General features: G+C 34.6%; 1 protein-coding gene across 24 annotated transcripts in view; it reads left to right on the forward strand.

Annotated features, from left to right (window-relative positions):
* Nucleotides 1-11,187, forward strand: part of LOC127837152 (putative helicase mov-10-B.1) — a 67,369-nt gene extending 56,182 nt beyond the window's left edge. For 10 of the 24 annotated variants that reach the window (XM_052364049.1, XM_052364050.1, XM_052364048.1 and 7 more), the window contains exons 14-19: nucleotides 445-733; nucleotides 1,571-1,679; nucleotides 2,056-2,250; nucleotides 2,578-2,666; nucleotides 10,075-10,178; nucleotides 10,769-11,187. In XM_052364049.1, coding sequence (XP_052220009.1) covers nucleotides 445-733; nucleotides 1,571-1,679; nucleotides 2,056-2,250; nucleotides 2,578-2,666; nucleotides 10,075-10,178; nucleotides 10,769-10,881 — 899 coding nt within the window. In that variant the 3' untranslated portion in view covers nucleotides 10,882-11,187. Of the gene's footprint in view, nucleotides 1-444; nucleotides 734-1,570; nucleotides 1,680-2,055; nucleotides 2,251-2,577; nucleotides 2,667-4,005; nucleotides 4,087-10,074; nucleotides 10,179-10,768 lie in introns of all 24 variants that reach the window. The other 14 variants (XM_052364057.1, XM_052364042.1, XM_052364056.1 and 11 more) reach the window with 10 other exon arrangements.
* The last annotated feature ends 4,463 nt before the right edge of the window (nucleotides 11,188-15,650 follow it).

Here is a 15,650-nt window from a genome sequence, read left to right on the forward strand (position 1 = left end):
AATGTCAAATTATGTTAGGTGTTAATATTTTTCATAGTTGCACGATGTTCAAGTGAAGCACAAATTCACTGAATTGTCAACGTAAATGCAATTTTTGAATACTTTTTAAATGTATATTGAAATAGTAATAGATTGTATAATGGTAAACATTGTGTTTACATTGCCCAGGAGATGGTCCATGTTCGAGATTATAGATGTCTGTTTGTCTGAAATAGTAGAAGTTATGGCATGGATATTTTTTTCCAACAGTTAACAGATAGAAATGAAAACAGTTTTTTTTAACAGTTACGAGATAGAAAGGGATTTTGCTACGACATTTTCATACATTGTTTCCCCGTGACAGCTACATACAATATATATTTCTAGAACTCTTCGTCATATCCTGTGAATTGTTTGTATATACTTGAGCCAAACGTGTCATTGTATTAACTTATTTCCTCATAGCTGTTTCTCTAATGGAGAGAATGATGTCCGATATCGAGATGTACAAAACCCAGCCGTTTGACGAACGCTACATCACAAAACTTATCCGAAACTACCGGTCACATGACAGCATACTGGAAATCCCAAGGCGCATGTTTTACGACAATCAGCTAGAGGCATGTGGCGACTCCAAAGTCTTAAACTGCATGCTTGACTGGGATATGTTGCCAAACAAGAAGTTTCCTGTGATGTTTCACTCAGTGTTTGGAACAGAGGAACGTGAAGGTGACAGTCCATCGTGGTTTAACAGGTTAGTTTCATTTTTGGCATTGAGCTATTGTGATCACCCTTGGTCCGTCGTCGTGTATTTTGCGGTGTTCGTCGTCAACCTTTCGCTCGTTACTACTAAGGATGTCAATGATTTAATCCAATCTGGATGAAAAACTTTCAGAATGCTTATCTTGACAATATATAGGCGAAAAGCATTTGGGAAACTTGCGTCCAAAACTTAGGTCACACTGCCATTCATAAAAAATGAATCTTGGTAACGTGCGTAAAAATAAGTCGCTTGGTCAAATCTTAGAAAAACTTTGTAGCCACTCTGTAGGCCACCTTTTCGACACAATCTTAGTTGAACATTAATGTAAATCTTTACGATATCAAGGTCGATTTCGAGGTTGTGTTCTTTTGCAAACATGTCACTAGGCAAATCTTACAAAAGCCTTTTAACCACTATAGGGGCCACAATCACGAGTCAGTCTTAATTCAACTCGGTAAAAAAGTATAACTTCATTATCTTTACATCTTGGCAAAGTTTAAATCTGCTTCAGATGCGTCAAGAAAATATGTCATCCAGTTAATCCTAAAAACCTTCCTACCAAGCTAGGGGCATTTATGTATAACACTTGATGAAAGTTGGTCAGTGTGTTTATCTATACAATATATAAATCTGGTTTTTAATTTAAAAACATAACTAGGTTACTAACTTAAATCGTATGCAAAATTGTTACCATTATACCTTCAATGATCTCTAACACCGGATGTTCTAAATGATATTATTTCATAACCTATTTCACTTATGATGCGATTTGATATAATGCATATATGTTTGCCTTTTTTCTTGATTATATTTTGCTCTTCTTTACAGAGATGAAATAGCGCAGATTGATATGTACCTGACCGCATTGCTGAAGAAGAAAAAAGAAACAAAAGTACAACCCTCTGATATTGGAATCATCGCCCCATATAAGAAACAGGTGAGTTGATAAATACAATAGACATTTTTGTTTGATCCAGCACTTTTCGTTTTAAAAATAGACCTACATGTAATTTATCAGCATTAACTTGTACGAAAACAAATATAATTGCATACACTACTTAAAATAGAAATGCATATACACATTATATTTAAAATGATGAAACTCAGAAAAAGCTAAACATGTATGTATTGTATAACAATTACTTATATTGATACATTTCAATCATCACGTTTAATACAAAACTCTAAATATACGATATTTGTGCTGCTGTCGCTGTTTTAATATTGTGTCATCATAAATGTTTTGGCTAATATACTTAAAACGAAAATGATAGGTGTTATACATATGGTGACAATTCTTTCCATGGGCAAAGGTTTCCAAGATAAGGCAAATGCTGCTAGCTAAGAGACATATTGATAACCAAAATGAAATAACTGTGGGGTCGGTCGAGGAGTTCCAAGGTCAAGAGTTCAAGATCATAATCATATCCGCCGTGCGCAGTGACATGACCTCTGCCTACACGGACATAGACATGGTATTCAACCTAGGCTTTCTGCGTAACCCAAAGGTATGTTTGTTATAAGACACCAACACTCTGAATTTCATTATAACTTCATTACAAACTCGTACCATGGATATATATAACAATCGCGTGATGATTACTCGTGAAACAAGTGAACAAATATATTTGAGCAAAGTACATATAAACAAATGATGCGATTGTGTTGTTTTTTTCAATATTTATTTTCCCAGTGTAGCCGAGGTTCATCAATAGTTTCGTTTGACCTTTGCGTTTTTATTGTACTAAAAGTAAGAATAGATTTGGCAATTAGATAGAAATCCAAAGACGACGAAGAAAGGATGATGAACTGCATTCTTGTTATTTTTGTTTTAGCGGTTCAACGTAGCCATGACACGTGCTCGAGCTCTATTGATTGTGATTGGAAACCCCATAACGCTTGAACAGGATTCTTGCTGGAAGACGTGAGTGTGTCCCGTGGGGAGGGGGTCTCCTTTTTTCAGTTTCCTTATTCCTGTATGGTCATAAATATGACCCCAATTCGACGAAGTGGGATTATGTTGTTTTTCACAAGTCCGTTGGGGGTCTTCTCACCTGTTGGTTTATCTTGAAATTCGTAGTTCCTGTATGGTTATAAATCTACCCCCCACCCGATTCGACGACGCTGGATAATAATGCTGTTCACCTGTTCGTTTGTCGGTTGGATTGTAGACCGTTTTCGTTTCGCGCGATATCTTCACTGCACTTTAACCAACGATATTTCAAAGTGGTAAAATTTGAACTTAAAAGGAGAGGAAGTCGCCTATGGATTTTGTGGTCACCCCATTTTTACTCCACTTTAAATGCAATTATATCGTTACGAAATAAAAATCCTTTATGCAGCCTTTCAATAACGATTTAAAACCAACAATTTGACACCATATTGCTAATTATTAGATGAATCATAGTGCGTTCTTCAGTATATGTATTCTTGCATTAAATCATCTTCCAACGTGTTACCAAATGCATGTTCCATACATTTAATATTTGATTCAATTGCAGACTGATTTATAACTGTTAGTGATTTAAATCATTTCGATGTGCATGTAATCATTTAAGTGCAAACATGATATACAAGTATCTCTTGTTCAAAACGTTCATGTCCTGCATTGTATAACATAAATACTTTCCTCTAAAGTATGATTTGTGGATCAATGATCATTCATCTACATATCAACTTGATTCCAAAACAGTCATTCTAAAAAGATGTTAACCACACAGGACGTACAGCATTTCGATAATCACGTTTAGGAATATTTGCATTCATGTGTTTTTGACGATGCTTCGTTCAGCAGCTCGTCTAAGTTATCACACCATGAAACAATTCTTCACAATGGCGAGCTATGTAAAAGACCGAGCCAGTCCGATTGAGATAACTCGATTTTTCTAATCAGCATATCTCGCTGATGAGAATTGATAACATTCTTCAGCAGTGTTGTTGTTCGTGCCTCAACATACAACAATGGCCGCGCCCATTAGAGAATGGTCACACTCGTGTCAAAACTTTTTTACAGCATACATCGGCTTGTTTGGCTATTTAGAAACTGTCATTCAGGATATATGAGTTATTTTTTTAACAAAATCTCCGCTAATGTTAACAATGGATTGAATTCAAAGAATATATTCGATGTGAATGCAGGACCTTCTAGATCTTAACAGCTTGACACGGCAAAACTGGAATTTTTAGTTATCAATTTAAGTCACATTTTGCTTTGTAAATTGTATTCGAGCATTTTGCAACTTATTTAATGACTATGATACCAGATATCAACAGATCACATGGGATATGCAGATCACCAAGCTGTCCTGAAAACATTGATTACAAAGTCTTTACTCAAATTACTGGTTTGTATTATTTCTTCTTTCTATTTTAGTATTTGATATCATTTTCAAGTCAAACGAACTGTGTCACAGTAAAAGATACATTAAGGCGACTGTGGCCAGTTTGGATCCAGATCAGCGTGCAGTCGCTCTGTTTGCTTAAAAGCGGTTTTCTGACAATAACAAATCGTTTAATTGGGTACTGATTAGACTGCCCTTTCCCTGTGACCTGGCTCAAATAATAGTATTGTCATTAATCAAATGATTTTATTTCGAACATTAATCAAGTGTTTTTTTCTGCTCCCGCGGGATCAATGACTACAGCACTTTCGTGTTGATAATTGAATACTGCTTAAGGCGATGCTAGGGGGCGTGAGAGATGTTGCATTATCTCTCATTAACTGACTCAATAATACCGAGTTTGGTTTGGTCGCTCTGACGAGGGATCGAAAATTTTCAGAATCTTCCTTAAAGCCTAGTGGTAGAGTGTCGTCTTTGATTGCAGAAGGTTGTGCTGCGGGTTTGATCCCCAGAAGCGACATTGAAAACTAGCCAACTTTGTTATCTAAAAGGCTGCTAAACCTGATATACTAAGAAAATGTGAATTTTCTCTCACATGATGGTCATCAGTCATATTATACAAAAACTCACTGCAGTAGTAAACAATTGGTCAATTATTAATGAACGCATCTTTCATTTGTCTTTGACACTTTGAGTTTGACATGGCCTAGATTGAAACATGTGACTTGACTTGACCGGCGCTCTTGGGACAGAGCTAAAGTGTAAATGTACCATTGAAGATCACCTAAATCCAGAATTGCTATTATAGAAGTGTGGAAAGTTTTAAGGTTGTGACAAGTAAGCAAAAATGGGTCATTACCGAGAGGACACAACTGATCTATGACTGTTTTAAAACAAGAAAAATCAGTGCCCGATTTAGATTTCATTTCATATTTTGAAAAAAAAAATTTCAGAAGACTGGTAACAATTAAGCGTTAATGTTACCAATGTGTCAGAAAAGGGCCTTGATTTTGAAATCTAGAACATGCATGGTCAGATGATGTCATTAAAGGTTATACATTTTTTCAAACACATACAAATGTAAACATGTATCTGTAACTAATGTGGATGTTAATAAATAGTAGAATAGTAGAATTGCACTAAGTCAGAAGGCATTTGACTTGTCTGCTGGTGCGTTTGCACACCATGTGGCTCTGTTGCAATGGTGTGATTGACTACTTGGATGAGAAGTTACATTATATACAGTATATCAAACTGTATTATTTCAAATATGTTTGCATCTAGTATACTTATATTGATAATATTTACAAAATTAATGTATATGAATGATAAACTTGACTGAAATCATTTAAATGATACTGAAATCATGACAGTACTTTATACTGATAATTATTTAATTATGTTGCTTGATACAATCATGTACATCTATATCAAATGAGATCATACGGTAACTTCACTGATGAATTTCAGTGATTTAATTAAATCCAAAATGTAAGTCACTCCCATCTCTCTCCCGCAGTGCGCATTCCTAAAGGTCCTGCTGTGTACCAATCCAGATCCAGATCCAAAAATATTATACATATATATGTATCATGTTTTTAAGAGGGGATGATTTTCCCTCTGTTGTATCATTGTATTGCTTTACTTGTTTAATCAGCGTGTTTCAAGATATATAAACATAGCTCCAGCGTCAGAGCTTCAGGCAATGAATATTTCACCCCCTGATCTTTTTTCTAATGGATATTTTAGCTAGTTCCTACATTCAATACAGTCAAATATATGTTAAGTAGTAGCTGTACACATTGGTAGATTAAATTTGTACATTAAATATTATTTTTTAGTGTTAAAAAGATATAGTACAAGTGTTCATGCTAGATGAATTAAGAGCCTTAGTCAAGCGGTATTTAAACATTTTTAAATGGTAAAATTTTCTGAAATGTACACATTTTCTCTTGAGCGCTGGCCAGATATAAAATGTTTACCATTTAACCACTTTTATATGAAGCCTTGACCAGATCTCAAATGTTTTCCCTTTTATCTGGCACCCTGGTCATCTCCTGTTGATCACCTTACAAACAACTATCAAAATGGCAAATTATTTGCAGAGCAGTTCATTTTATTCAATGGTAGAATGACATACTTCGGAAAAAATTGACATCCTTTTCACATGAAAATTTAACTTTCACAGTCATGGAAAAAGAGCCTGCACCGAACACAGATCAAAAATACTTTTCATTTGTGGATCAACCCATATCTATGTACATAAATATCTCAAGTCTTCATGAAATCAGGACACAAAATTATATTTTCTGTACTTAATTGATCTGGCTATAGTTATCAGATTATTATAAGCTCAATCAGTATATTTATATCATTATTTATGCTTTGTGTATTGTAAACATATGCACAATCATGCAGTTACATGATAGCAATAAATGATAACACAGCCATCCATACTATAAAGGTCATTGGCAAAGCCGTTGGTACAAAATGTGAACACATATAGCATAATCGCCCTCTCGTGCCAGCAAAAACAACAAATTGATAGGTTGTCATTGTTGACGGTTCTACTTTCACTAAACATTTTGTGATATTAAACTATCAACAATTATGTGGCTTAGAACAATATCGCTATTGCTTATTTAACATATTTTCTGTACATTTCTTCAATAAACTTACATCAATACACGATTTTCGTCATTAATTAAAACATTCTTGACAGGCTACCCCTTTGTTTACAAATTTCGCTTATGTACATTTTGACGTGCATAGGTAGGACCGCATTACCGCTTACGAAATGTGTATGGCGTACCATTTTGGTCGAAAGTAAACAAGACCTACTTGGTTACAAGAGAAATGTACTTTGACGTACAATATGTATGTCAAAGTGCAAAAATTGTACTCGACGTACAAAATAAAATACACTTCGAAGTGTAAATTTGTACGTCGAAGTACAATTTGTACTTCGAAGTACATGTTTTTACTTCGATGTACAAATTTTCTTAACAGCCGATCAAAACACTTGTCTCATGAACCGCTTTTCCTTCAGATTTATTCATAATAAATGTTTAAAATCTATTTTTATATCAAAATTGAAAAAAATATTACAAAGAAGTTTCGAGTATTTAATGCATTGAAATAGATTATATACCCATTTGAACTAGATTCAAGGTTTCCTTTAAAAAAAAAATTATCAAGCATATTGTGAGTATTTATTGACCATGCGGGGCGGAATATCACGGTCCAGCGCATTACTTTGCAGGAAATTTCCAACGGTAACCAAACAGTTACCAAACGATTACGGGATTAAAAATGTATAATAACCTCCCAAGTTTGGTTGCATTTTTGTGTTACTAATAACCATTATTTGCATAAGTCAGAGGTTAATTCCACCACGCCAAGTCAATAAATACTCACACTATCTATGAGTTAGCGGTCGATAGTCGCATAATTTGGTATAAATAATTATATAATGTTTAATAAATACGCTCAATATCTATTAGTTAGCGGTTGATAGTCGCATAATTTTGGTTTAAATAATACTAATAATACTGGTCAATGTCAAATATCTCTAAAAGCAACAGGTGTAAGACGTCTTCTGATTGGCTAACTCTCAAGTGTCAGTAAAGACTAAACTTCGAATTACAATTTTGTACGTCAACGTGCAAAAAATGTACTTCGACGTACCTATTGTACGTCAAAGTACATTTCTCTTTTTCACCTACTAGGTCTTGTTGACGTTCATCCCAAATGGTACGCCATAAATTGTATTCATACTATTGCCTTCGAGGTACATATCCGATGTTTGACGGAAAGAGCCAAGAAGCTGCGATTGTGGGTCAAGTTCCCCAGGGGTACTACGTCCCCGTACCCCCATTTTTTTTCCGTACCAAAAATTGTTCGTACCCAATTCTTTTCGTTCCCAATTTTTTTTTCGTTCCCAAATTTCTTTCGTACCCAAATTTTTTTCGTACCCAAATTTTGTTTCGTACCCAATTGTATTCGTACTCTAATTTTTTTCATAACAATAATTTTTTCGTTCCCAAAATGTTCGTACCAAATTTTTTTTCGAACCCACATACACAATTGTGAGAGGGTTCGCCAAAACTTGAAAAATCTGTCAGTCATTTGGACTGACAGACTTGAAAATTTTGTCAGTCCGAATCAGTTTCTGTCAGTCCCACTGTCCGACTAAACTATAACAGAAAACACAACAAAAAAAAGTACATTTTAGGTGTTAATTGGTTTTGATCAAATTTAAATACAATAAAAACATGTCCAAAGTCGATATAATGAATCAATTATTATATTAATAATAAACCACATATAAACCAAAGGCACGTCCAACTGTTTTTAGCCTTCACAGCTCTACAAATCCGTGTTCTTGAAAAATTAGGGTGACATCCAATCAAGTTTGACTTAATTGCACACACCCATTCACACTACTTTGGATGACTTCAATTTCTGTTTATTAGCCAATTTCCCAAGTTCTAAAACAACACCTATTGTTAAAATATTTTCTCTTAACTGAGGTGATTGATTTCCAGGTTCAATTAAATTAATGTCTTTCACACCTATTACTTGATAGAAAGGCTCATGATAATTACCACCATCCATTCTTGTTGTCTGAAATAACACAAAACATAATGATACAATCTATCAACAGCAAATTAACACATGTCCGTATTTTAAATTATCCGAAATATAGTACATTGGGTGGAAAAACTACGTTTGATTTCAGAAATTGTTGGTATGTCAATTAAAATATATCCTTCCCAGAACAATATAATAATGAAACTATTTAACAGAAATGCTAACAAATGCCTGTTGAAACAAGTTTTCATGCGGTTTTTGTTGTGGAGAAATTAAATGGAACAAACAAAATGGCGAACGCACCCGGTTGCTTTTTAAACAAAGACCGTTGATTTTGAACTCGCATGTGATAGTCAATTATAATCCAATTTTAAACATCAAAACATCAAAATGGAGGTAACAAAAAAAGGATTGAGACAGAAGTTGAACAAAACGCATTTACCTTCTTTTAATCCAATAGCACATTATACACTTTGAGTGATCTTTTTGAAACCAGTTTTCATCCGTGTCGGTCCTGAGAAAAATTTGCCCGTCAGGACCGGCGAACCGACGGTTTTGGCGAACCCTGTTGTGATGATGTAGATCAACATAAATTGATGTTTTTATATCCATCCTCTTCAAAAGCATCGTCACATCAGTACTGTCAGTACTTTGATCTATACACTATATCTTTTGAAATGAATGAATTATATTTTCTTTTATGGGCACTTCTTTAGTTTCAAGGAAAAGGCTGAAACTTACATGGGATTATATACAATAAATTGGACTTTTTATACGTTTCCAAGTAATGTTTTTAATTTCAGGAATGTATATATTGCAATCAACTGTAAGTGGCAAATTATAATTTGATTATTTTTGGATAGATGATTCATCACGACGGCTTTTATTTAGGTCAGATACACCCTATTAAAGCTACTTACAACTTTGTTCAAGCTAGTTTTAGGGCATGATTACTGTAAAACATTGATTGAGGCGATGCAAAGAAACAAGTTGGTCAAAACTATTACATCGAAAAATTGACCACAATGTTATGGTTTAATACGTCATCCTTCAAATAAGTAGCTACCATGATACGATATCAGTATGTCATAATCATGAAGCATTATGACAGACTATCTGATAATCGAGTGGATCAACTAAGCTTATTGCATAGGCAAATGGTTACTTACCTTTATGAGGAAACAAGAGAGTTTAACAGAAGATGTCTCACTATACTGATACCATTTTTTCTATTCTATATATAATTTTTACTAAACAAAATACTAAATGAGCCCTATAAATCTGAGCCATGATTGCTGTACATATAGTCGAATGTCTTAAATGCACCGTAATGCACTTCCGTTTTTAAAAGCCATTCATCCTCTTTGCATCTTAAACATCTTGTGATATTACTTTTAGATTCATTGACTACTGCGACCAGAACAACGCGTTTAGGGGGCAAAAAGGGCAAAAAAAATCAGGACCACCTGATAACGGAATGGATGGAGGCCGAGGCAAAAATGGTAAGTTGTCTACTTCCGACCTGTAAGATGCATCTTATTATGTATTTTCTTTAAGTAGTTCAGAAAGCTTGATTGTATTGGTTAGGGCAGGTCACGTGATGGCCGTGGTCTTCCCAAACTTAAGAAAAAAATATGTTAAACCTATTTATATTAGCTCCATTGCATCGAAAGCCTCAGGCTTATTAAAACACTCTCGAGTCCGTGTTCCGGATCTAGAACCAGTTTTTCGTGTCTTTTGGGAAACGCTCCCACAATAGGAATCAAACCCGTGACCGCCTGGTCGCTAGGCGTACACCATATCAATTACACCACTTATTTAGTACAATTAGTTCATATGCAGTCATAAAAGTAATTATTTCAAAATAAGCGTCAAAATAGCGTTACAGAAACATAATTATCAATTAAAACGGTAAAGTTAAGTCGAGTCCCGTTATTACGGTGCTGGATTCTAGTGAAAGCTAATGACACCGATTATTATACATATTTTTTATGAGACGTGTATACGTGAATCGATTTATTATTAATATTGTATAACATGATTGATTTGGCGTTTGCACGGTGGTTACATAATTAATACTTATTGTTTTAAGGAGATACATCACGTAAGGTTTCAATTCCAAGTTTGGGACGGCCACAAACCGAGCAGAAGAAGATAGAGCAAAAGAAGATGTCTGGGAAAGTTCACACCAGGCGCAAATTCTAAAGCAAGTAGAATGACCGTTGAAGGGATTTACAAAGTTAAACAACTGATTTGATTGTGTGTGCATTATACATATGTCATATGTAAATTAATATGAATTCATTGGTATAGATTAAATGGATGTCGGATTGGTGCAAATGAATATTTAAGGTCTTTCTTAAATGTAGCAGGATGTGGATCCTATTTTGATATTCTTTTCATGTTTTGGTTTATATTGGCGAGATTCCTGTTTTTGCTTTTCATATATATATAAAAAGTATGATGTGAGTTTTGGATAAAGATCAAGTTTATCATGCGAGGCTTAGAACCGAGGTAAGTGATTCTAGCCGAGAATTATATAGTTGATTTTTATACAAAGCTCACATAATACACTATGTATCCTATTATTTCCTCCCTATATTTCATTTAAAATGATTAAATATCGCATTATGTTGACGATTTTGTTTTTCCGTAGTTGACAAAACAGATTCTCCAATTTTTGGGAAAACCCAAATCTGATCTAGAAATAGCGATAGTATATAGCTCAATTTTATACTATCATTGTTATACTATTGATTTTCATCTGGTAATATGAGGAATAAACCCATCGTCTACCAGGCTCCAACGAAACAATACGCCGAGTCTATTATTCAATAATTTGGTTAAATAAACCACTGTTAAGTTAAAATTAAAGTTTTTAGGAAAAATTGTTTGCTAGTCTTGATATCATTTTGAAAAGCAACATATGTTGATTGAACTCATGCAAATTGTTTATGCTGATTTGGTAATTAATACATTTACCAAGGAATACCAAAAGTATGTGGATTGGGAAGGCATCGTTATCCTGAACAGTACTAATGGTTTAATGTGTGAAGGAACACAGTGTGAGATAAATATAGCATTTGTTATGGACTAAATAATACATGAACACGCACTAAATAATAAATGAACACGTTCTAACGAACATCAACACGCACTAAATAATACATGAACACGCACTAAAAAGCGAGAGAAGCAATGCATCGTGATATGTGGCGTGACCTGAGGGTATCGAGTTGGGTTCTTATATATAATTACCAAATCAAATGTTAAATTAAATAAATGGATAAAAAATAATACAGGGGAAGTGAATCAATATATTATTACAATTAAGCCTTACACATCCTGAACTTGGTTCACACTTCTTCGATTATCAATCACTAACTTACCAAATATTCGTTGCATCCCTTGTTTGAACAACACATAAAATTCAAACATATTTATACGTACAATTCCCTTTTTAACCTGTTAAGATGTATGGTATATTAAGTTTCTGACGGCAATATATCATGTTAAACACTGGGATCTTTGTCTGTAAACTTAAGTTTATAATAAAGACTTGTTATAAATTCATATTTATGTATAATGTATTCAATGTAACGGAAAACGTATTTATACTCTGTTTTGCTCTGTCAAGATTGTTTTGTTAACTTGAGTATGTGTTCACAATTTGATTATATAAGCTCGCTAGCGATGTATCCGGGAAATACTTTTAGTTAAGCTCTGGTTCGTCTGTCTGTCTGTCAGATTATAGTTCAGTCTGTTCGTCCGAATCTGGATCCTGCGATAACTCAAAACGTACTTAAGTTGTGTTCATAATCCTTGGTATGTTGAAAAAGGGCCATATAGGAAATAATTTAGAGTATGTTTAGTATACTAATGCACAATTTTGCAACCAGTGTCACACTTCGAGTTCGAAATGGTTTTTGAAATACACGTAGTTAATAAATGCACAAAACTGTTTGTAATGTATGTATAAAGTTAGAAACAATAAACTTTTGCACATTACTGTTTTCGTTTTTTTAATGATACAAATTGCATTCAACAAGCTCTAAGCGTATATTAAAGGGGTCTTTTCACAGATTTCGGCATGTATTAAAGTTTGTCATTAAAAGCTTTATGTTGACACATGTAAACATCGGATCTGAAAAGCACCGGTAAAACACAAGAATACAATTTAAAAAAAAAGGAACCGCCAATTGGGCTCGAAACAAGACCCCTGGAGTAAACGTCTATCGCTTAGACCACTCGGCCATTCGTGCTCATAAAATGAGATATGTATTTTATACTTTATATAACCAATCCTCGTAGTATCACAAAATACAACGACAAAAACAAAAGTCTCCAAATTATTAAATCGTTTTGCGTTGAGACGCTTTATGATTTTCAGTATTACTGTTTCCTCACAAGTATCATACTTGCAACGAAAATGCACGGAATACCGTAAGGGCCATCTTGATTACACATTAAAATCAAGAGGGCGACAATGCGATAGTGCGATGGCAAAAATGCGATAGTACGATGGCGACAATGCGATAGTGCGATGGCGACAATTCGATAGAACGGTGGCGACAATGCGACAACGCGATAGTACGATGGTGATAATGCGATATTACGATGGCGACAATGCGACAACGCGATAGTAACACTATCGTACTATCGCATTGTCGCCATCGTACTATCGCATTATCGCCATCGTCTTATCGCACTATCGCATTGTCGCCCTTTGGATTTTAATGTTTAACGTGAAAAGGCTTCTTTAACTATGCATTTAAATACAACTCATGAATGGAACATTGTGTCTTGGTATTCGATAAATATGATACCAGATATGGCGCTTTAAATAACTGACAAATCTATTTCGATCGAATTGTGTTGACTTCTTAGAGCAATGATACTACCATTATGAATAATTTGGCCATCTTAAAGCGGGCCAGTTGACTATTATTCTCTTCAATTAACGGTGTCTCTAACGGTTGTAATGTAATTAATTCAAGAGTCGGAGTGGTTTTATCGGTAAAAAGACAAAGCCAGATGGAATGTCGATGACGCAGTTGGTGCAGTATATTGAACTTCTAAAATAGCTGTCAGTGGGAAACCGTGTTTTGTGCAATTGCGTTAAGGGACGGGCCAGATTAGCTACATGCTATCTGGGAAAGCACTTTTGTTTCGGTTTAAAAGCTATTCTATTTAAACGAGAGATTCAAATACACGTGGATAATGTGGTATCTGACAAGTACCACACCAAGGACACAATCCGATGAAGAAGCGCTCTACTTCATCAAGCCGAGGCTAAACAACTCGCTCCCGGTGCTCACTGGGGAGCCCCTTCGACCATGAGCCTGAATACGGTGATGTTGGCATTTCAACGTTACAAGATTGTACAAGATAAGTATTGATGCAAAGCATCAAAGGGCGTCAGGGAATTTCAGTGTAAAAGACACTTAATGAAGTTACATGGAACGATTTTTTTCTACTGTAAATATTAATATATTGGCCGATTATTTAAAAAAATATAGAAAAAGATACTGGTATAACCATTATTTATGATTGTGTGTTATAACTCCCAAATAACCATTATCTATGATGTTGTGTTATAACCCCCAAATAACCATTATCTATTATTTTGTGTTGTAACCCCCAAATATATCATAGTTAATTTTATTTACATTGGTTTCCTTTTTATTACTGGCATCCATGTGCAGTTTTCATTAATGGAACCGAACTGTGTAGGCTTTAAAAAAATCTGCTTCATAGTGTAAGCGTAATTTCATATTTTTCTCAACTTCAAGGGGTGATCATTCTGAACTTATTCTTACGTTGCTCATTTACGATATGGGTTGAGTACTCATTGATATGAAAACACTGTAAAAGTTTTAATGTGTTTACGAACCACGCCCCCCCCACACATATATTTCATGGGCATAATAAAACAAAAAATGGTTACAATAAAACAGCATATTTATTTAAACTAAAATGTCTACATCAAAACAAAAAGTTAACATAGAACACAAATACAATAATTTGATTCTACTGGGGCTCGAACCTTGGGCCTCTCACATGTGAAGCGAGCGTGTAACCACTACACTACGGAACCGCTTCTAACTAAGATATTAATAAGCTATTATTAGTCGGTTTAAATGTAAACCCGGAAGTTTTAACGCTGGATAGTGAGCGGGGTTTAAGGTCCATACAAAAGGGTCAAAACCACTGGCAAGATACGGGGCAGGCCTGCCGCCTTCTATATGTGGTTCTTAAAAAAAACTGTAGGAGGACTTGATAGTAATGAGACTGGGGTGCTGTGATGGTGCTCCTCATTGATAAGCGGCTACTTCCTTTATCAAGACTCATTATTACAATTAATAATACGTGTCGCGCTTCAAGCTCTATAGCGCCTCTATTAGCAACAAAGTGGTTGCTAGGATAGTGGAACAAAGAAGTTTTGATTTTATACAAAATCAGAAAATTTCACCGGTTCGCGAATTTGCCCATTCCCTGTGATATTTTATTATTGTCCAGTCTCTGTGATCAGTTACTAATTAAAAGAATTAGCTTTGCATTATTGGCAATAAATGTTGTAGTAAATATAATAGGCACAAATGCAGTAATTATTTACACTAATTTACACACACTCAAATCATCAATATGCAAGATATTCTGACAACAAAAATTTATACATTGATCCGTAAAATAATTTCTCCTCCCATAAGCGAAAAAAACGTATTACATACTAGTCGCCGCACTTCAATGCGACGCCAATCATTGTCTTAGTAGATCAGTATGATTCTTTCTGAATAATTAGTGTGTTAATAGGGATTTATTTTTATATTTAACATTTCACTAAATACATAGTATTTTGATTAGCTTAGATGGATTATTAGAATCCATAGAAAGTTTGAAAAGTGCAAGAAGCATGTGGTGATTTTAAAGTCGACCTGCGAGACATTAAGTGGGCAAACAATTTAAGGTTTATC

This window comes from Dreissena polymorpha, chromosome 7 (genome assembly GCF_020536995.1).
Source record: "Dreissena polymorpha isolate Duluth1 chromosome 7, UMN_Dpol_1.0, whole genome shotgun sequence".
NCBI lineage: Eukaryota > Metazoa > Mollusca > Bivalvia > Myida > Dreissenidae > Dreissena > Dreissena polymorpha.